Source organism: Oncorhynchus clarkii, chromosome 18 (genome assembly GCF_045791955.1).
Source record: "Oncorhynchus clarkii lewisi isolate Uvic-CL-2024 chromosome 18, UVic_Ocla_1.0, whole genome shotgun sequence".
NCBI classification, from domain to species: Eukaryota; Metazoa; Chordata; class Actinopteri; order Salmoniformes; family Salmonidae; genus Oncorhynchus; species Oncorhynchus clarkii.
The window spans coordinates 64,131,988-64,154,194 of NC_092164.1; the positions used below are offsets into that span (position 1 = coordinate 64,131,988).

Consider the following 22,207-nt stretch of genomic DNA (forward strand, 5'->3'; position numbering starts at 1 on the left):
AACCAAAAGCTTACCTTGACTTGTAAGAGTTTCAGTGTTGGATAGCCATAGCCAGCTAACTAACACAGCTAACTAACATAGCATCTCTATTTGAGCCGGGTGTTTGAGTAGGCTAAACTAGCTAGCTTCATTTGCTAGCAAAGTGAAACGAATACAACAAAATACAGCTAGCTTGCTCTCTCCTGCTTCTCCTTAATTTGTAAATAAATAAATACTATTGTCTTTCTCTTTCAGACAACTACTCACATTTTATGCAGTGCTAGCTAGCTGTAGCTTATGCTTTCAGTACTAAATTCATTTTCTGATCCTTTGATTTGGGTGGACAACATGTCAGTTCATGCTGCAAGAGCTCTGATAGGTTGGAGGATGTCTTCTGGAAGTTGTCATAATTACTATGGAAGTCTATGGAAGGGGCTGAGAACCATGAGACTCCTAGGTTATGTATTGAAGTCGGAAGCTAGCTGTCCTCCGGCTACACAATGGTGCTACCCAATGGTGCTGTTGTGGCTACTGTAGACCTTTTTAATTAGACCTTATTAATTATTTGGTGATGTGAATATATTTTGTATAGTTTTATCTGAAAAGGATAACTACTTTTGTTTTGACTTTTTTATTTTTATGAAATTCACTGAGGAGGATGGTCCTCCCCTTCCTCCTCTGAGGAGCCTCCACTAGTTGACACCAACTGACTGTCCTCGTTTGTGGGTCATTCCACGAAATGAGTGCCTTTTGCGTCCATTTGATATTTTTTAAGTAGAAATTGTGCACACATTTTAAATCTTAAAAGCCTCATTAAATTAAATGTCCTTTTAATATCACAAATATAATAAATCTGATTTTATTTTTAAAAATTAAAATTCTGCTTGTCTATGATGATTTTGACCCACCTAATCGCACCATTTCTCCCATGTTTTCACAAATCATTGTAAAACCCTAGTTAATTTTTTTGCTTTGATAGTAATTTCTGAAATGTATTGTTTATTTAATGTGGTTAGTGATTGATTCATTGTAACGTAAAAAAAAATATATATATATATATATGGTGAAAATGTCACTTGAAACTACTCTAAAGAAACACGAAACATCTAATATGGTCTTTGAACAGAAGCACAATACAACGAATAGTCAGATAAAGATCAGATAAAGATCAGATAAAGATCAGATAAAGAGCTGGTTTTACTCTTCTTTTTCTCTGGTGTTTGTGGTGGAAAATTGAGCTGGTCGAGCATAACGTGTCAACTCAGTTACCCATAGACCGGCTAGAAATGTTTTTACCATTTTACCATTTTTTTGTTGTAAAGCGTGCATTCAATTGCCCCTCCCTGATGCACACAACAAGCTTCTATTTCCCCTTGTCACATGAGGCTTAATGGATGATTTAAGATGAAATCGTCAACCCTGTTACGGTCTTCTGTGTTTTATTTAGCACTTGATAGGCAGTTACTATAGTATTTCAACAACAAAAACGTGTTTAACCTCTTGAGATGGGACAACATTGTTTATTAAGTTGAATGTGCTCTTTGACAGAATATTAAAATGAGGTGAAATAAAAAATTCACTAAATTAACTGCTCAAAAAGGCACCTAATTGGTGGAATGATACTTGTAAGTGTTTGGAGACGAAAAGAAGAGCTGACGTCATTGATGTAAACCTATGTGTTCGACTTTTACAGACCAAGAAGGCCAGACATGAGCTGGACGTTGGACTGAACCAAGAGCCAAGGTCAGTTTTTAATTTGTTTATTTTCTAATCTTCAATGTTTTTTTAAAATGGAAAGTCACTCGGAATGAATAAGATGCATGTTCTGATGTGACTTACAGGAGCAGACGTTTGACAGCGTCAGTCCGCTTTGTCACTCACACACTAGAATATTCTTGAGTGATTGTTTTTTTTCGTATTGTGGCTGTTAGTGGTCTTTTTCAAAGATTCTCCCGTTGAGGGCTAGACCGATAAGTGCGGATTGTTGAATAGTTTGATGGTCCGTTTTGATTGGACTCTCATTGCCACAGGTAATGCTGACCAGAGTATGTGAGCGGTGCTGGAGCGCAGCGAGACCAATTTGACTGAAGTGCGGAGCGAGATATCCAAAGGCTGGAGCGCATCAGCCTTCTCGCCTGCTCCAGTAGCGCTCACCTCACGAGCTCAGGGCATGCCCGGCCCAGCAGTTTCATAAAGAAACTGATAAAACACACAGGTGCTAAAACAAGGTGACTTACAAAGATGAGAACCAAGAGAGGGAGTGCAGTGATGTATTATCCACAACTAAAGAATCATTGTAGAATCTGAAAAGACACATATCCCCAAAGCATGATGGTGTACTTACTACGTGCACATGCTAAAAGAAAGGAACGAAGTTTGTAGATAATTAAGTGTGTCATTGTAGCAAAGTATTTATAAACAAAAAAAATCAGATCTCAGAATTGTTGTTTTACTATCTATATACAATAGGCCATAATTAATTTTGGCCCAATAGGCCTGGCATATTCCAACTTTTAAAGTGCTTTCCATTATAATAGGGTTATTTTGTGTGAAAACCTCTGCATTTCTGCCCAGCCTGGCAAGAGTGGCCAAAAGTGTGTTGAGCATCCCCAGTGACTGCAAGCGCGGAGGACATTCTCCACTGCTGTCTTGACTCCAGGCACAATCGCATGAGCCTGAAGCCACAGACTGGACAAACTCGTGTTTCTAGAAATTAATTCAAAGGCACTGTAGACAGAGCCAAATAAGATGGGTTTTTTCCATGTAATTTGTATTTAATTCAGCCTACAGTACCAAAAATTTGGACACCTACTCATTCATGGGTTTTTCTTTATTTTTACTATTTTATACATTGTAGAATAATTGTGAAGACATCAAAACTATGAAATAACACATATGGAATCATGTAGTAACCAAAAAAGTGTTAAACAAATCAAAATATACTTTTCCTTAACTGGTTTGGTTAAGGTCAGGTGATTGTGGAGGCCAGGTTATCTAATGCAGCCCTCCATCCCTTTCCTTGGTCAAATAGCCCTTACACAGCCTGGAGGTGTGTTGGGTCATTGTCCTGTTGGAAAAACAAATTATAGTCCCACTAAGTGCAAACAAGATGGGATGGCGTATCGCTGCAGAATGCTGTGGTATCCATGCTGGTTAAAAGTGTGCTTTGAATTGTAAATAAATCACTGACAGTGTCACCAGCAAAGCACCATCACACCTCCTCCTCCATGCTTCACGGTGGGGACCACACATGCAGAGATCATCCGTTCACCTACTCTCTATTTCTCAAAGACACGGCGGTTGGAACCAAAAATCTCTAATTTGGACTCATCCAATCAAAGGACATATGTTTTGGGGTTTCTTTGCAGCAATTCAACCACAAAGGCCTGATTCATGCAGTCTCCTCTGAACAGTTGATGTTGAGATGTGTCTGTTACTTTTATTTGGGCTGCAATTTCTAAGGCTGGTAACTCTAATGAACGTATCCTCTGCAGCAGAGGTAACTCTGGGTCTTCCTCTCCTGTGGCGGTCCTCATGAGAGACAGTTAACTCTAATGAACGTATCCTCTGCAGCAGAGGTAACTCTGGGTCTTCGTCTCATGTGGCGGTCCTCATGAGAGACAGTTAACTCTAATGAATGTATCCTCTGCAGCAGAGGTAACTCTGGGTCTTCCTCTCATGTGGCGGTCCTCATGAGAGACAGTTAACTCTAATGAATGTATCCTCTGCAGCAGAGGTAACTCTGGGTCTTCCTTTCCTGTGGTGGTCCTCATGAGAGACAGTTAACTCTAATGAATGTATCCTCTGCAGCAAAGGTAACTCTGGGTCTTCCTTTCCTGTGGTGGTCCTCATGAGAGCCAGTTTCATCATAACAGCTTGATGGTTTTTGCGACAGTACTTTAAGGAACTTTCAAAGTACCCAACTTTTTCTGCATTGACTTTTTCTTCATGTCTTAAAGTAATGATGGACCGTCGTTTGTCTTTGCTTATTTTAGCTGTTCTTGCCATAAATATGGACTTGGTCTTTTACCAAATAGGGCCATCTTCTCTATACCAGCCCTAACTTTTCACAACACAAATGATTGGCTCAAATGCATTAAGAAGGAAAGAAATTGCACAAATGAACTTTTAACAAGGCACACCTGTTAATTGATATGCATTCCAGGTGACTACCTCTTGAAGCTGGTTGAGAGAATGCCAGGAGTGTGCAAAGCTGTCATCAAGGCAAAGTGTGGCTACTTTGAAGAATCTCAAATATAAAATATATTTTTATTTGTTTAACACTTCTTTGGTTACTACATGATTCCATATGTGTTATTTCATAGTCCTGATGTCTTCACTGTTATTCTACAATGTAGAACAAAGTAAAAAATAAAGAAAAACTCTGAAATGCATAGGTGTCCAAACTTATATAGACTAAAATTAAATGTTTTAAGTGCTGAGAGCTTTATGTCCCTACCAGCCTATTGTGTTGCACTCACAAATGCTTCAAAATGTATTTCTTTGTAGGCTACAGCTGTGAAATTACAGCCTAAATAATAAATTGTAGTTCCTACCTCTGTCTGCCTGCCTGCCTGCCTGCCTGCCTGCCTGCCTATTTAGAGTGTTTATATATGCTGTTTAATATGACATGTAGCCCATTTAAAATGGTGAGCTTCTTACATTCACATTTTTTCATGTTTATTCAAATACTTTTCATTCAAATCATATAGTTTGGTTTCAATACGAAATGGTAGGTCCAGGTAGTCACAACAATATATGGATTGTTGGTTTAAATAGTGATTTTAGAATGAATGGAGTGAATTTGGAGCGTCAGTTTTGATTTATTTGTATTTTTTCCCTGTTGACTGCAGGGCAGTTTTTTTTTTTTGCGGAGCAGTTGAAAAGGACGCTCACATATTCTGGTGCTGACTGTGCTGTGGGTAGGAAATAGGCTGTGATATTTGGTACATGGATGTCTGTGTTTTTTTTTAGGGGACTACGTGATGACCGGATCCCTCCTCCTCTCTTCGGCTCAGGAGATCAGGACAATTCATACTCTACGTTGTCTAATGCCCAGCTTGATGGAGGTGAGTGGCTTCTAAGAGGTGATGTCTATCTATTGGGGTGTGAAGATCAGATGGAATCATACTGTCTGTTGAATAGACAACATCAGTGGTGGTTCATTGGTACAGATGGTTGACTGTTGGTTCAGTCTGGTTCAGAGGAGTGAGGCCTTGGGCTTGTGACGAGTTCATAACACACACACACACACACACACACACACACACACACACACACACACACACACCGGTACGAGCAACACACACACACCGGTACAAGCAACACACTACACACACACACACACCGTTACGATCAACACACACTACACACACACACCGTTACGAGCAACACACACTACACACACACACACCGTTACGAGCAACACACACTACACACACACACACCGTACAAGCAACACACCCTACACACGTACGAACACCACACCCTACACACACACACATCGATACGATCAACACACTCCTTGGGTCTACACTCCCTTTTCATTTGTCATAATGAGAGCATGTTTTGTAAAAAAATATATATTAAATTAAGCTTAGCTACCGTTGTTCTTTTTTTCCCCAGCGGTGGCCAGCAGAGCGCTCACCACAACAACAGCCTCTGAATATAACTCCCATATCTACCAAGGAAGCAGGTGAATATCCTCTGCTGTGATTGGTTATTCAGTGTTTCCTGGTCCTGCGGAGCCAAATGGGTGCACAAGTTTTGTAATATCACTAACACGCCTGAAAATCTAAGGCGTGATGATGAGTTGTTTTGTTGAGCCAAGTGTGATAGTGCTAAGACAAAAACCAAAATGTGCCCCCCTTTGGGTCCCCGGGACCCAGATTGGGAAACACCTTGTATGTTGGGACTTGCATGCCTGTTCAAATAAAACTTTATTGTTCCCGCAGGGAAATGCATGGTGCAGCCAGATGTAATCGGTGTTATGATGATTCTAGTTCTACTGTATAAATGCTAATGCTAATTTTTATTGAGCATAGCTGTTCAGGACCCATGTTGCCCTACCAAGTTAAAAAGCAGTAACTGCTCATAGCGTGGAACTGAGAAAAAATTGTTTTTATTTACCTTGGTTTTCACAGTAACTTTATACAGTTACTGCTAACATGACCCCCATTTTCTCCAGAACACAATAGAAGCAGGATACTTGTCCACATGATTAAGCATGTATTTAATGTAGAAAAATAATGACTTTTTTTTTTTTTGCCAAATTAGCAGTTACTGCCTTTTTGCTTGGTAGGGTAGCATATGTATCAAGTGTTTCAGAGTGAGGTGTGCTGATCTAGAATCAGGTCCAACCTGCGTAATAATGTGATTCTATGTGATCAACAAGGCAAAACTGATCTTAAATCAGGGCTCCTAATTTGAGACTCTTGAGAAATGCGTGCCTAGTTCTCCGTTGCATGCTATTGGGTAGAACTTTATTGCAAAATTCTGATAACTTCCCCAAAATGTCCAAGTTTTTCCTCCCCCCCAAAAAATCCCTGTTGGAAGATTTAGGAAGGAATAAGCAGGATAAATAAATAAAATATTTGGGGAAGGTTCCAGAATTTTGCAACCTTACTTCAGTATGTCTGTGCATCTCTCCCCGTCTATCCCACAGACCAGCAGTCACAGCCTACACCACCAGCCAGGGTGCCTTTCCTCCTCTGGCCCAGGCCACAGTCTACACTGCCTTCCCTCAGGCAGGACAGACCCAGGCTACAGTCTACACTGCCTTCCCTCAGGCAGGACAGACCCAGGCTACAGTCTACACTGCCTTCCCCCAAGCAGGACAGACCTACGGCCTCCCACCATTTGGTCAGTCCCTCCACGCTGCTCTAAGTCTTCTAATATAGTGTAAAGCAGGAATGGGGGGGGGGGGGGGGGGGGCTTTTTTTTTTTTTATAGGCCTGCAGATTTAGGAGCTCAGTCGGGGGTTAGAATAGTAGAATAGACATGGTGCAATATGGAAACATGGTTGTGCATCTTATGTTAGTCACTGACACACTCAATTAGCCCATGTCAGCTAAAACATTTTTGACTGCTAAGTTAGTCTAGCGAGTTAGTCGCTCTCACTCAGATATCGTATTTAAAAACTGTAAACATTTCTCTCCACCTTTTATAGTAAAATGTGTAGAATTGCAGAAAATTCGTTATAAAATCGCAAAATCTTCTCTCCGCCCCATGGCAAAATGTGTAGAATTGCAGGAGATGAACCCTAAAATGTATATTAATTTTCTCCCTGCTGTCAAGGGGGGAGGCTGCTAAAATGTGTTGCTCACAGTTCAAATTGTGCCCCCCACCCAATCAAAGATGCTAGACTCTTGTTGCATTTTCCCCACTAATGGTTAAGGTTGGGATTGGGGAAGCTGATCCTTGTTCTGTACCTAGGGGAAGCTGATCCTAGATCTGTACCTAGGGGAAGCTGATCCTAGATCTGTACCTAGGGGAAGCTGATCCTAGATCTGTACCTAGGGGAAGCTGATCCTTGTTCTGTACCTAGGGGAAGCTGATCCTTGTTCTGTACCTAGGGGAAGCTGATCCTTGTTCTGTACCTAGGGGAAGCTGATCCTAGATCTGTACCTAGGGGAAGCTGATCCTAGATCTGTACCTAGGGGAAGCTGATCCTAGATCTGTACCTAGGGGAAGCTGATCCTTGTTCTGTACCTAGGGGAAGCTGATCCTAGGTCTGTACCTAGGGGAAGCTGATCCTAGGTCTGTACCTAGGGGAAGCTGATCCTAGGTCTGTACCTAGGGGAAGCTGATCCTAGGTCTGTACCTAGGGGAAGCTGATCCTAGGTCTGTACCTAGGGGAAGCTGATCCTAGGTCTGTACCTAGGGGAAGCTGATCCTAGGTCTGTACCTAGGGGAAGCTGATCCTAGGTCTGTACCTAGGGGAAGCTGATCCTAGGTCTGTACCTAGGGGAAGCTGATCCTAGGTCTGTACCTAGGGGAAGCTGATCCTAGGTCTGTACCTAGGGGAAACTGATCCTAGGTCTGTACCTAGGGGAAGCTGATCCTAGGTCTGTACCTAGGGGAAGCTGATCCTAGGTCTGTACCTAGGGGAAGCTGATCCTAGGTCTGTACCTAGGGGAAACTGATCCTAGGTCTGTACCTAGGGGAAGCTGATGGGGCGGCAGCGTAGCCTAGTGGTTAGAGCGTTGGACTAGTAACCGGAAGGTTGCGAGTTCAAACCCCCGAGCTGACAAGGTACAAATCTGTCGTTCTGCCCCTGAACAGGCAGTTAACCCACTGTTCCCAGGCCGTCATTGAAAATAAGAATTTGTTCTTAACTGACTTGCCTGGTTAAATAAAGGTAAAATAAAAAAATAAAAAAAAATCCTAGGTCTGTACCTAGGGGAAGCTGATCCTAGGTCTGTACCTAGGGGAAACTTCCCCCCCAATGCTTCCTAACATCTCTTGCATAATAACCCAACACGACACTTTGGTTTGTTTATTACACTTGAAGCTAGACCGCTACGTCTTGCAACAAATACGTTTCAACTTTCTTGACTGAAAAGTATTTATTTCTAACTTGTTTCCTTCTCTACATCTCTTCTTCTTCTTTTCCATTCTACCTCCTTTCGCTCGCTCGCTCCCTCCCTCCCCTCCCTCAGGTGCTATGTGGCCAGGTATTAAGTCAGAGACTGGGCTGCCTGATGCAGCACACTCTGTTGGCCAGCCTGGGTTCCTCAGCTTCAGGTCAGCATATACCCCAACCCAGCCAGACCCAGGCCATGTGCACTGCTCATACCCCAGCCAAGGCAAGCAATCTATCTCACTCAGTGCTGGAAAAGACTTATCGGTGCCAGCACATTCCTGATCGGTCCCATAGTGTGAACCAGGCAGTTTACTGGACACAACTATCAGGGGGCTAGAATTTAAACATGTGTTCTTGCACTTTTCACTACTGATGCTACTGCGAACCCTTGACGGAAGGATCTTGAATAGTCAGAATGAGTTGAAGTGTTGATTCCAGTCTGGTTTTTGTTGTTGTTTTTGTTCTCCAGTGTTTTGACGTGTCTGTTTTTTCTCCGCCAGGCTCCAGTTTCACTACATCCAGTGTGTACACTAACATCCCCTCTGCTTCCGCAGCTACAGAGGCTCACCAGGTAAGGACTGGACGGCTGGCTGGAACAGGGAAATGTCACTGGAGCCTCCACTAGTCTAGTGGAGCGGGCCTAGTCCAGTGGAGCGGGCCTAGTCCAGTGGAGCGGGCCTAGTCTAGTGGAGCGGGCCTAGTCCAGTGGAGCGGGCCTAGTCCAGTGGAGCGGGCCTAGTCTAGTGGAGCGGGCCTAGTCCAGTGGAGCGGGCCTAGTCTAGTGGAGCGGGCCTAGTCTAGTGGAGCGGGCCTAGTCTAGTGGAGCGGGCCTAGTCCGGTGGAGCGGGCCTAGTCCGGTGGAGCGGGCCTAGTCCGGTGGAGCGGGCCTAGTCCGGTGGAGTGGGCCTAGTCCGGTGGAGCGGGCCTAGTCTAGTGGAGCGGGCCTAGTCCAGTGGAGCGGGCCTAGTCCAGTGGAGCGGGCCTAGTCTGGTGGAGCGGGCCTAGTCCGGTGGAGCGGGCCTAGTCCAGTGGAGCGGGCCTAGTCTAGTGGAGCGGGCCTAGTCTAGTGGAGCGGGCTTGCGTCACAAATGGCACCCTATTCCCTACATAGTGCACTACTTTTGACCAGAGCCCTGTAGTAGCCCCCCCACCACCACCCTCTTTTGCCCTCAGAACAGCATCAATTCATCAGGTCATGGACTCTACAAGGTGTTGAAAGCGTTCCACAGGGATGCTGGCCCATTTTGACTCCAATGCTTCCAGACCGTTGGCTGGATGTCCTTTGGGTGGTGGACCATTCTTGATACACACAGGAAACTGTTGAGCGTGATAAACTCAGCAGCGTTGCAGTTCTTGACACAAACTGGTTCGCCTGGCACCTACTATCATACCCCGTTCAAAGGCACTTCAATCTTGTCTTGCCCATTCACCCTCTGAATGGCACACACACACAATCCATGTCTCAAGGCTTAAAAATCATCCTACATCTCCTCCCCTTCATCTACGTGGATTTAACAAGTGACATAAATAAGGGATCATAGCTTTCACCTGGTCGGTCTGTCATGGAAAGAGCAGGTGCTCCTAATGTTTTGTCCACTCAGTGTAGAGGGAATTGTGGAAAAGGGATCTCATTTGGCATGCACCCTTGTTGTTTCACACTGATCTTCATGTCTCGTCTCTGTGTGTTTGTCCTGCTGCAGGAGTTCAGCAGCTATAACGTCAACTCTCTGGGCCAGACCCAGTTCCCTCAGTACTACGCCCCGCCCCTTAGCTACCTCCCCGCCGGGCTGCCCAATAGCGAAGAGAATGGATCCAGTATGGGTGTGGCCGGGTATCCAGCTATAAAGACTGAGGGCAGTGCCTTGGCTGGACTGCCCAGCACTACAGGTACTTCAGCCGTTCCTCATAACAATAGCTACTAGTGACCGCTGGTACCAGTTACCATAGCTACTAGTTACCGTTGGTACCAGTTACCATAGCTACTAGTTACCATTGGTACCAGTTACCATAGCTACTAGTGACCTTTGGTACCAGTTACCATAGCTACTAGTGACCGTTGGTACCAGTTACCATAGCTACTAGTGACCGTTGGTACCAGTTACCATAGCTACTAGTGACCGTTGGTACCAGTTACCATAGCTACTAGTTACCGTTGGTACCAGTTACCATTGCTACTAGTTACCATTGGTACCAGTTACCATAGCTACTAGTTACCGTTGGTACCAGTTACCATAGCTACTAGTTACCGTTGGTACCAGTTACCATAGCTACTAGTGACCGTTGGTACCAGTTACCATAGCTACTAGTTACTGTTGGTACCAGTTACCATAGCTACTAGTTACCGTTGGTACCAGTTACATTAGCTACTTACATTAGCTACTACCGTTGGTACCAGTTACCATAGCTACTAGTTACCGTTGGTACCAGTTACCATAGCTACTAGTTACCGTTGGTACCAGTTACATTAGCTACTAGTTACCGTTGGTACCAGTTACCATAGCTACTAGTGACCGTTGGTACCAGTTACCATAGCTACTAGTTACCGTTGGTACCAGTTACCATAGCTACTAGTTACCGTTGGTACCAGTTACCATTGCTACTAGTTACCGTTGGTACCAGTTACCATAGCTACTAGTTACCGTTGGTACCAGTTACCATAGCTACTAGTTACCGTTGGTACCAGTTACCATAGCTACTAGTTACCGTTGGTACCAGTTACCATAGCTACTAGTGACCGTTGGTACCAGTTGCCATAGCTACTAGTTACTGTTGGTACCAGTTACCATAGCTACTAGTTACCGTTGGTACCAGTTACATTAGCTACTAGTTACCGTTGGTACCAGTTACCATAGCTACTAGTTACCGTTGGTACCAGTTACCATAGCTACTAGTTACCGTTGGTACCAGTTACATTAGCTACTAGTTACCGTTGGTACCAGTTACATTAGCTACTAGCTGCCTGTGGTACCAGTTACCATAGCTACTAGTTACCAGTGGTAACAGTTACCATAGCTACAAGTTACCAGTGGTACCAGTTACCATAGCTACTAGTTTCCGTTGGTACTAGTTACCATAGCTACTAGTTGCCGTTGGTACCAGTTACCATAGCTACTAGTTACCAGTGGTACCAGTTACCATAGCTACTAGTTTCCGTTGGTACTAGTTACCATAGCTACTAGTTACCGTTGGTACCAGTTAGCATAGCTACTGTACCGGTTAGCATAGCTACTGGTTACCGTTGGTGCCAATTACCATAGCTACTACTTACCGTTGGTACCAGTTAGCATAGCTACTGGTTACTGTTGGCATAGCTTACCTTAGGACCATCCAGGTACTTCTGATACCTCCCGTTATAGGATTCACTCTGTCTTACTGTATGAATGCCAGTTCCATATTCATTGCATGTGTACATATATCTGGATGGATAGCACTGTGGGATCAAGTAGGAAGTTAAAATTGTTTTAGATTCTCTACATTGCTTTAATTATGGGCTTGTTAGGCCATATATAGGCTGTGTTCAACTTTCAGTCTTCAACGTGTCTGTGCCCTCTACCTCAGATGCATGCCCACGTGAGAACCTCCCGACCGGCGTAGCCCTGCCTACAGGTGTGGCCCTCCCCATGGGGGCCCTGGACCAGGATGAGGCGGGGAGGAGGAACCCTGCTGGGAAGGCCAAGGGGAAGGTCAAGAAATCAGACAGCAACCAGCCTACTGGCGCTGACCTGGAGGTAACGATGAGGCCCACCAGATATACACCATTCCTTCATACAGCTCCAGACTAACACATTAATCAGCTACTCCGGTGATTCTCTTTAGGTCTCCGCTCTACTAAAATGTGTTCTTGTTTAATATATTCATGTTATTTTAAAGATCCTGGAATCATGAAAATGGTTTTCTGATTAATGCCTTAGTTACTGACCCCATTTGTCCTCTTCCCCTCTCTTTCAGCGAATCTTTCTGTGGGATCTGGATGAAACCATCATCATTTTCCACTCTCTGCTCACTGGGTCCTTCTCTCAGAAGTTTGGCAAGGTATATCCAAATCATCTGGGTCATATTTTGAGCCATCGTGTTATTCAAGGCAGTACAGTGCATTCGGAAGGTATTCTGACATTTTCCACATTTTGTTACGTTACAGCCTTATTCTAAAATGGATTCAATAGTTTTTTTCTACCTCATCAATCGACACGTAAATCTGATATTTCACTTTTTGCGTAAGTATTTTTACTCCTTTACTCAGTACTTTAATGAAGCACCATCTTGGGTATGACGCTACAAGCTTGGCACACCTGTATTTGGGGAGTTTCTCCCATTCTTCTCTGCAGATCCTTTCAAGCTCTGTCAGGTTGGATGGGGAGCGTTGCTGCACAGCAACATTCAGGTCTCTCCAGAGATGTTCGATCGGGTTCAAGTCCGGGCTCTGGCTGGGCCACTCAAGGACATCCAGAGACTTGTCCCGAAGCCACTCCAGCGTTGTCTTGGCTGTGTGCTTAGGGTCATTGTCCTGTTGGAAGGTGAACCTTCGCCCCCAGTCTGAGGTCCTGAGCGCTCTGAAGTGTTTTCATCAAGGATCTTTTTGTACTTTGCGCTGTTCATCTTACCCTCAATCCTGACTAGTCTCCTAGTCCCTGCCACTGAAAAACATCCCCACAGCATGATGCTGCCACCACCATGCTTCACCTTAGGGATGGTGCCAGGTTTTCTCCCAACGTGATGCTTGGCATTCAGGCCAAAGAGTTGAATCTTGGTTTCATCAGACCAGAAAATCTTGATTCTCATGGTCTGAGAGTCCTTTTGTTTTCTTTTGGCAAACTCCATGTGGGCTGTGATGTGCCTTTTACTGAGGAGTGGCTTCCGTCTGGCCACTCTACCATAAAGACCTTATTGGTGGAGTGCTGCAGAGATGGTTGTCCTTCTGGAAGGTTCTCCCATCTCCACAGAGGAACTCTGGGGCTCGGTCAGAGTGGCCATCAGGTTCTTGGTCACCTCCCTGACCAAGGCCCTTCTCCCCCGATTTGCTAAGTTTTGACCGGCGGCCAGCTCTAGGAAGAGTTTTGGTGGTTCCAAACTTCTTCCATTTAAGAATAATGTAGGCCATTGTGTTCTTGGGGACCTTCAATGCTGCAGAAACGTTTTTTTTGTTACCCTTCTCCCAAATCTGAAAACCTGTTTCCGCTTTGTCATTGATGAGGGACATTTTTTAGAATAAGTCTGTAAACGTAACAAAAGGTCTGAATAATTCCCGAAAGGCTTTGTATTTTATTAAGATGAATTTGTAGTTTAAATATGATCAGATGGCTTTCCATTCTTGCTAACCTCTGTCCCTCCTCTGTATTTGAGGGTTGTGCAGGACCCAGCCTCTGTACTGACATCTGTATAATAGAGATGCATTTCTCTATTGATGGGTGATCCGATTTCTACTGATATAAATGTTGGGGTTGTGCAGGACTCCGACACTGTGCTGAACCTGGGCCTTCAGATGGAGGAGCTGATCTTTGACCTGGCAGACACACACCTCTTCTTCAATGACCTGGAGGTAGCTTACCTGCTAGTGATAGTCTTCTCTGTCCCTGACGACTCACTGTCTGTCTTAACAGTCAGAAGAGGCTAGGCATGTGGCAGCTAGCAACATTATGCGTTGCATTAAGTTCTAACGCTGTTGCAGTTAGATTAGCTGTCGTTGGTTGTGAGCTAGTGACTGTGTCACAGAATTTTATTTTATTATATATATATTTTTTTTTACCTTTATTTAACTAGGCAAGTCAGTTAAGAACAAATTCTTATTTTCAATGACTGCCTGTTCAGGGGCAGAACGACAGATTTGTACCTTGTCAGCTCGGGGATTTGAACTTGCAACCTTCCGGTTACTAGTCCACCGCTCTAACCACTAGGCTACCCTGCCGCCCCTGACAGAATGTTGGATTGAACGGGGACGATTTTCGACTAAACGGTTGACACCCCCCCCACTTTTCCTTTTCTCTTCTTAGGAGTGTGATCAGGTTCATGTTGAAGACGTGGCCTCTGATGACAACGGACAGGATCTGAGGTGTGTCTGTGACGCTACTGTCAACAACCAAGACATTCAGATACCCTCCTTAGTTCGGAGGTCACATATAAACCTCTCTGTATGATGATAGTCCAATGTAATAATGCTTTTATGTCCACCAACAGAGTCCCTACTTTCCTAACTAGCAACATACAAAACGTCTATCTCTCCTAACTAGCAACATACAAAACGTCTATCTCTCCTAACTAGCAACATACAAAACGTCTATCTCTCCTAACTAGCAACATACAAAACATCTATCTCTCCTAACTAGCAACATACAAAACATCTATCTCTCCTAACTAGCAACATACAAAACATCTATCTCTCCTAACTAGCAACATACAAAACGTCTATCTCTCCTAACTAGCAACATACAAAACGTCTATCTCTCCTAACTAGCAACATACAAAACATCTATCTCTCCTAACTAGCAACATACAAAACATCTATCTCTCCTAACTAGCAACATACAAAACATCTATCTCTCCTAACTAGCAACATACAAAACGTCTATCTCTCCTAACTAGCAACATACAAAACGTATATCTCTCCTAACTAGCAACATACAAAACATATATCTCTCCTAACTAGCAACATACAAAACGTCTATCTCTCCTAACTAGCAACATACAAAACGTCTATCTCTCCTAACTAGCAACATACAAAACGTCTATCTCTCCTAACTAGCAACATACAAAATGTCTATCTCTCCTAACTAGCAACATACAAAACGTCTATCTCTCCTAACTAGCAACATACAAAACGTCTATCTCTCCTAACTAGCAACATACAAAACGTATATCTCTCCTAACTAGCAACATATAAAACGTATATATCTCCTAACTAGCAACATATAAAACGTATATCTCTCCTAACTAGCAACATACAAAACGTATATCTCTCCTAACTAGCAACATACAAAACGTATATCTCTCCTAACTAGCAACATATAAAACGTATATCTCTCCTAACTAGCAACATATAAAACGTATATCTCTCCTAACTAGCGACATACAAAACGTCTATCTCTCCTAACTAGCCACATCTCTCTCTCTCTCATTCCTCCTATCAGCGCCTACAACTTCCTAGCGGATGGCTTCCACAACCCCAGTGGTGTAGGCGCCGCCACAGGAGTCCAGGGCGGGGTGGAGTGGATGAGGAAACTGGCCTTCCGTTATCGTCGCCTGAAGGAGATCTACAACGGATACAAAGGGAACGTGGGAGGTGAGATGCGTGTCAACTCTGTATTTGTGTTCAACTTCTAAATAATCACCTGACTGGGACTTGCTGGGAAAACCCTTATGGCATGATGTACACAGTCCTCACGAGTTACATTTTTAAATAGTTGCTACAATGTTTATCTACTTTGTGACTATTTGAGATGTTAGTTAGCAAATTATGTGTTCAAATAAAATAAAAAACATGTGCCTCTGTGTGCTTTTGTCTGTCATCATATTTCCTGGAAGAGTATTCATGTTAATTGAAGGAATAACATACTTGTATTAGTTGCTTACTGGAATCTAGAATCTATCCAGACATTTATCTAGTAATCTATCAAATCCTTATTTTTTTATTTTTTTATTTAACCCGGTAAATTGACTGAATACTCATTTACAGCAACGACCTGGGGAATAGTTACAGGGGAGAGGAGGGGGGATGAAAGAGGCTATTGGAAGCTGGGGATGATTAGCTGGCCATGGTGGTTTAAAGGCCAGATTGGGAATTTAGCCAGGACACCAGGGGTTAACACCCCTACTTTTACGATAAGTGCCATGGGATCTTTAGTGACCACAGAGAGTCAGGACAACCGTTTTAACGTCCAATCCGAAAGACTGCAACCGACACAGGGCAATGTCCCTAATCTTTGCCCTGGGGCATTGGGATTTATATATTTGTCGCCCATCAACACCACTTCCAGAAGCGTCTGGTTTCCCTATCCATGTGTGGTAAAAACAATTATAAACGGAGTGTTTCGGGCCCTGAATTCTGATTGGCTGAAAGGGTATTGTTCTAATAATGTTGGTGACCAGTTTATAAAAGTAATAAGGCACCTCTGGGGTTTGTGGTATATGGCCAAAAGTATGTGGACACCTGCTCATCAAACATCTCATTCTAAAATCATGGGCATTAATATGGAGTTGGTCCCCCCCTTTGCTGCTATAACAGCCTCCACTCTTCTGGGAAGGCTTACCACTAGATGTTGGAACATTTCTATGAGGACTTGCTTCCATTCAGCCACAAGAGCATTAGTGAGGTTGGGCACTGATGTTGGGCGATTAGGCCTGGCTCGCAGTCGGCGTTCCAATTCATCCCAAAGGTGTTCAATGGGGTTGTGGTCAGGTCTCTGTGCAGGCCAGTCAAGTTCTTCCACAACGATCTCAACAAGCCATTTCTATATGGACCATGCTGTGTGCATGGCGGCATTGTCATGCTGAAATAGGAAAGGGCCTTCCCACAAAGTTGGAAGCACAGAATTGTTCAAGAATGTTGTAGCATTAGGATTCCCCCTCACTGGAACGAAGGGGCCTAGCCCAAACCATTAAAAACAGGCCCAGACCATTATTCCTCCTCCACCAAACTTTATAGCTGGCACTATGCATTCGAGCAGGTGTTCTGAACCCAGATTTGTCCGTCGAACTGCCAGATGGTGAAGAGTGATTCATCACTCCAGAGAACGTGTTTCCACTGCTCCAGAGTCCAATGGCAGCAAGCTTTACACCACTCCAGCCGATGCTTGGCATTGCGTATGGTTATTTTAGGATTGTGTGCGGCTGGAAACCCATTTCATGAAGCTCCAGACGAACAGTTATTGTGCTGACGTTGCTTCCAGATGCAGTTTGGAACTCGGTAGTGAGTGTCGCAACCGAGGACAGGTGATTTTTACGCCCTTCAGCGCTCAGCGATCCCGTTCTGTGAACTTGTGTGGCCTACCACTTTGGGACTGAGCTCTTGTTGCTCCTAGACGTTTCCACTTCACAATAATAGCACTTACAGTTGACCGGTGCAGCTCTAGCAGGGAAGACATTTGACAAACTGACTTGTTGGAAAGGTGGCATCCTATGACGGTGCCATATTGAAAATCACTGAGCTCTTCAGTAAGGCCATTTTACTGCCAATGCTTGTCTATGGAGATTGGATGGCCGTGTGCTCGATTTTATACACCTGTCAGCAAAGGGTGTGGCTGAAATAGAAGAATCCACTCATTTGAAGGGGTGTCCACATACTTTTGTAAATATAGTGTACTATGGGTAGGGGCTGTATCCAGGCACTCCATGTTGCGTCATGCTCACCTCTCTCCTCCAGGCCTGCTGTGGTAGAAACGCCTCTAACCTCTCTCCTCCAGGCATGCTGTGGTAGAAACGCCACTAACCTCTCTCCTCCAGGCATGTTGTGGTAGAAACGCCGCTAACCTCTCTCCTCCAGGCCTGCTGTGGTAGAAACGCCACTAACCTCTCTCCTCCAGGCCTGCTGTGGTAGAAACGCCTCTAACCTGTCTCCTCCAGGCCTGCTGTGGTAGAAACGCCTCTAACCTCTCTCCTCCAGGCCTGCTGTGGTAGAAACGCCTCTAACCTCTCTCCTCCAGGCCTGTTGTGGTAGAAACGCCTCTAACCTCTCTCCTCCAGGCCTGCTGAGTCCCATGAAGAGGGAGCTGCTCCTCCGGCTCCAGTCTGAGATGGAGAATATGACGGACGCCTGGCTCAGCACAGCACTCAAATCCTTGCTGCTTATCCAGTCCAGGTCAGCACAGTGAGTTTGACATTTAGAGAGTTTATTCTCATCTTCCAGTTTTTTAACTTGATATTTTTTATTTAGGTCAGACTGTATATAGTTATTTTTTGTCCTTCCTCTTCTCTCACGTGTGTGTGTGTGTGTGTGTGTGTGTGTGTGTGTCCTTCCTCTTCTCTCATGTGTGTGTGTGTCCTTCCTCTTCTCTCACGTGTGTGTGTGTCCTTCCTCTTCTCTCACGTGTGTGTGTGTGTGTGTCCTTCCTCTTCTCTCACGTGTCCCTGTGTGTGTGTCCTTCCTCTTCTCTCACATGTCCCTGTGTGTGTGTCCTTCCTCTTCTCTCACGTGTCCCTGTGTGTGTCCTTCCTCTTCTCTCACGTGTCCCTGTGTGTGTCCTTCCTCTTCTCTCACGTGTCCCTGTGTGTGTGTGTGTCCTTCCTCTTCTCTCGCGTGTCCCTGTGTGTGTGTCCTTCCTCTTCTCTCACGTGTCTGTGTGTGTGTCCACAGGGGTAAGTGTATGAATGTCCTGGTGACGACCACCCAGCTGGTGCCTGCTCTGGCCAAAGTGTTGCTCTATGGTCTTGGGGATGTCTTCCCCATAGAGAACATCTACAGCGCTACCAAGATAGGTAAACTATACTACACACAGCACACAAACAGAGCACACACACACACAGCACACACATGGAGCACACACAAACAGAGCACACACACACAGAGCAAACACAGCACACACACACTGACCTTAACAGATGTTTGGGTTTAAATGGATACTTTGCCAAAATCACAATGTGGCCCTTTATCTACTAGCTATGCTAGCAGATACCATAGGCTTCCAGTCATTGCGCTAACACTAGTTAGCATTGGCTCGCGAAACTACCTCTAAAATGATATCCAAAAGTGAATCTGACTCTGGAGAAGTCGATACAGGGCCCCGTTGCCAAAATTCCCAAGTATACCTTAGAAACATTTGCATTTGATCCAAATTGGATGAACTATATTGACTCCAGTTGCTTTTCCTGTGGTCTTTCCTTCCGTAGGGAAAGAGAGCTGCTTTGAGCGCATCGTCTCTCGCTTTGGGAAGAATGTGACCTATGTGGTGATTGGAGACGGCCGTGATGAGGAATTCGCGGCAAAACAGGTAGGCTTAGTGCATTAGGGAACCGCTTTTAGGACTGCATACTCTCAGGGGTACGATCAAAGCATGTTGGCAACTTATTAAAACGGAACAAACAGCCGTGAATATTTTATTCTTTGTTGCATACAGTATGTCAAATACTTCTGCTGTTCACCAAATACTTCTGTTATTTACCAAGTACTTCTCTTATTTACCAAGTACTTCTGTTATTTACCAAATACTTCTGTTATTCGCCAAATACTTATGTTATTCGCCAAGTACTTCTGTTATTTACCAAATACTTTTGTTATTCACCAAATACTTTTGTTATTCACCAAATACTTCTGTTATTCGCCAAGTACTTCTGTTATTTACCAAGTACTTCTGTTATTCACCAAATACTTCTGCTGTTCACCAAATACTTCTGTTAATTACCAAATACTTCTGCTGTTCACCAAATACTTCTGCTGTTCACCAAATACTTCTGCTGTTCACCAAATACTTCTGCTGTTCACCAAATACTTTTGTTATTCACCAAATACTTCTGTTATTCGCCAAGTACTTCTGTTATTTACCAAGTACTTCTGTTATTCACCAAATACTTCTGTTATTTACCAAGTACTTCTGTTATTCACCAAATACTTCTGCTGTTCACCAAATACTTCTGTTATTTACCAAATACTTCTGCTGTTCACCAAATACTTCTGTTATTTACCAAGTACTTCTGCTGTTCACCAAGGCCCTGATTCCAGGTTTAAACTGTTACATGTGGTCTCAGTTAGGCTACATGTTCCAAATTATTGCACAACATGAACAACTACACAGAGGAAGGGAAGGTAAACGGAATGGAATGATGCTAAATGTAAGCTACAAACTTAAAACTAACACTAAAGTGGCAGTTATAAATGTATGTGGGTATTACTGATGGTGGCTCCCGATAGTGGCTAATATTTAACATGATACAAATTGTAAAATAAAACGGAGAAAAACCTGGGCTTTAATTAAAACATTAATGCGTTTACATCAACTCAGCAGGTTCATCCCTACAGAAGCCTATAGCTTGGGTGTCCAAATTTAATCCACGCAAATTACGAGGGCACACAATTACAATTCTGAGTAACAGCACAGCTATTTTATAGCCTATTTCACGGTGGAAAAGGATCCATAATACACGTCATGTTGATTTGATTTTCAGTTTGCTTCCATGTAAATGGTTTCACATTCATCTCCGGGGGAATCATCAGGACAAATCATCTAAAACAATTGCTTTGTGGATTTACAATCCCCTTCTCCAAATGGATTTACTCATTTACCTAGGTCTTATCAATAACTCTTATCTTATTCTACATTACCGCGCATGGAGAATGCTGTTATTTGTATCGCAAAAACATAAAGTAGATGCCTTTTTTTCCACTTGGAGCCGGTAGGTTCGCTCAACCTGATTCATGGTTTTCTCGCGCATGAAGCCGGTGGAATTTATAATGAAATGAAGTCAAGGTCAGAATAGAGTATATCTGTAGACACAACTCCCGCCACACCTTTTCATTCCTTAGATCTCCGACCCTGAACGAATAGCGGGTGAATAGCATGCTAGTCTCAATCTTAAATTCAAGGTCAGAATGTGCATTTAAAAAAAAGGAATTATGTTCCATTTTATGCACTTAAATTCAGGCTCGGAATCAGGGCCCATGTACTTCTGCTATTCACCAATTACACTCAGCACTGCAGTAAATAAGTCTTGGGAGTATTGATTTGACTGGTGGTTCTTCATGCCGTCTCCCTGCTCTCTTTGCAGCACAACATGCCTTTCTGGCGTATCACCACCCACGGGGACCTGGTATCCCTCCATCAAGCCCTGGAACTAGACTTCCTGTAGAACGGAAGGAAAGGAGGTTACGACACAAAGGGAAAGGAAACTTGGTCGGTGTTGCCCCCCCCAACCCCAACCCTTCTGTTCGCTTGTGGAGTGACATTATAAGCTGAGTGTCCTCCGCTCCACACCAGCCCTCAAACTCACACGCCCTTTACACACCTGCTGGCTGTAGTGTGTCGCTCTTTTCCCCGTGTGATGGCCGTGGACTGATCTGAGGTGGACTTTGGGGTGTCAGTGGCTGGGAAGCAGACTGGACAGACAGACCTACTCTCTGATGTAGAGCTCCTCCCAAGCAACACTCTCCATATGGCAGCTATCCTCCAAAGACTGAGCCTGATCACTGGGGCATAGCAGCAGCGACCGACCGACCGACGCCGACAGGCAGGACATGACTAAAAATGAAGAAGACCATTCCCATATCTCTCTCTGAAGTGTCTGTAGTCTCTGGCTCCACAACCCACAGGCTGTTTCTCTCTCTGTTCTCTCTCTGGGGTTGCATCCAAAATGGCACCCTATTCCCTATGTAGTGCACTACATTTGATAGGGCCTAGTGCTCTCATCAAAAATGGTGCACTACATAGGGAAAAGGGTTCCATTTGGGACGTCACCTCTTAGTGGATCGACTAAAGCAAAAGGTCTTGCAGCCCTGTCTGGCATCCCGGACGGACCCTTCTGGTTGTTTAGACCTTTTACACTTTTTTACTATTTTTCCAAATTCTCTTTCTGTAGGGTAGCTGAAAGTATAATATCACTTCGAATGTTTTTTTATCATTTGTATTTTTAAAAGGTTGTTTTGCATTCCAAATGACTTGAGGGTATCATTGATGAGGGTCGGTAATCATTTTAGTATTTTCAAAGCAAATGATTCGATGACTACTA

General features: G+C 44.1%; 1 protein-coding gene across 4 annotated transcripts in view; it reads left to right on the top strand.

Moving 5' to 3' along the window:
• LOC139373840 (eyes absent homolog 3-like) overlaps positions 1 to 21,981 on the top strand; it is a 29,765-nt gene extending 7,784 nt beyond the window's left edge. For 3 of the 4 annotated variants that reach the window (XM_071114914.1, XM_071114915.1, XM_071114913.1), the window contains 16 exons: positions 1,673 to 1,722; positions 4,954 to 5,048; positions 5,605 to 5,674; positions 6,644 to 6,840; positions 8,640 to 8,786; positions 9,064 to 9,134; positions 10,264 to 10,450; positions 12,122 to 12,291; positions 12,512 to 12,595; positions 14,010 to 14,099; positions 14,551 to 14,609; positions 15,685 to 15,836; positions 18,236 to 18,359; positions 18,846 to 18,967; positions 19,379 to 19,479; positions 21,251 to 21,981. In XM_071114914.1, coding sequence (XP_070971015.1) covers positions 1,673 to 1,722; positions 4,954 to 5,048; positions 5,605 to 5,674; positions 6,644 to 6,840; positions 8,640 to 8,786; positions 9,064 to 9,134; positions 10,264 to 10,450; positions 12,122 to 12,291; positions 12,512 to 12,595; positions 14,010 to 14,099; positions 14,551 to 14,609; positions 15,685 to 15,836; positions 18,236 to 18,359; positions 18,846 to 18,967; positions 19,379 to 19,479; positions 21,251 to 21,331 — 1,800 coding nt within the window. In that variant the 3' untranslated portion in view covers positions 21,332 to 21,981. The remainder of the gene's footprint in view (positions 1 to 1,672; positions 1,723 to 4,953; positions 5,049 to 5,604; positions 5,675 to 6,643; positions 6,841 to 8,639; positions 8,787 to 9,063; positions 9,135 to 10,263; positions 10,451 to 12,121; positions 12,292 to 12,511; positions 12,596 to 14,009; positions 14,100 to 14,550; positions 14,610 to 15,684; positions 15,837 to 18,235; positions 18,360 to 18,845; positions 18,968 to 19,378; positions 19,480 to 21,250) is intronic. The other variant, XM_071114916.1, reaches the window with a different exon arrangement.
• The last annotated feature ends 226 nt before the right edge of the window (positions 21,982 to 22,207 follow it).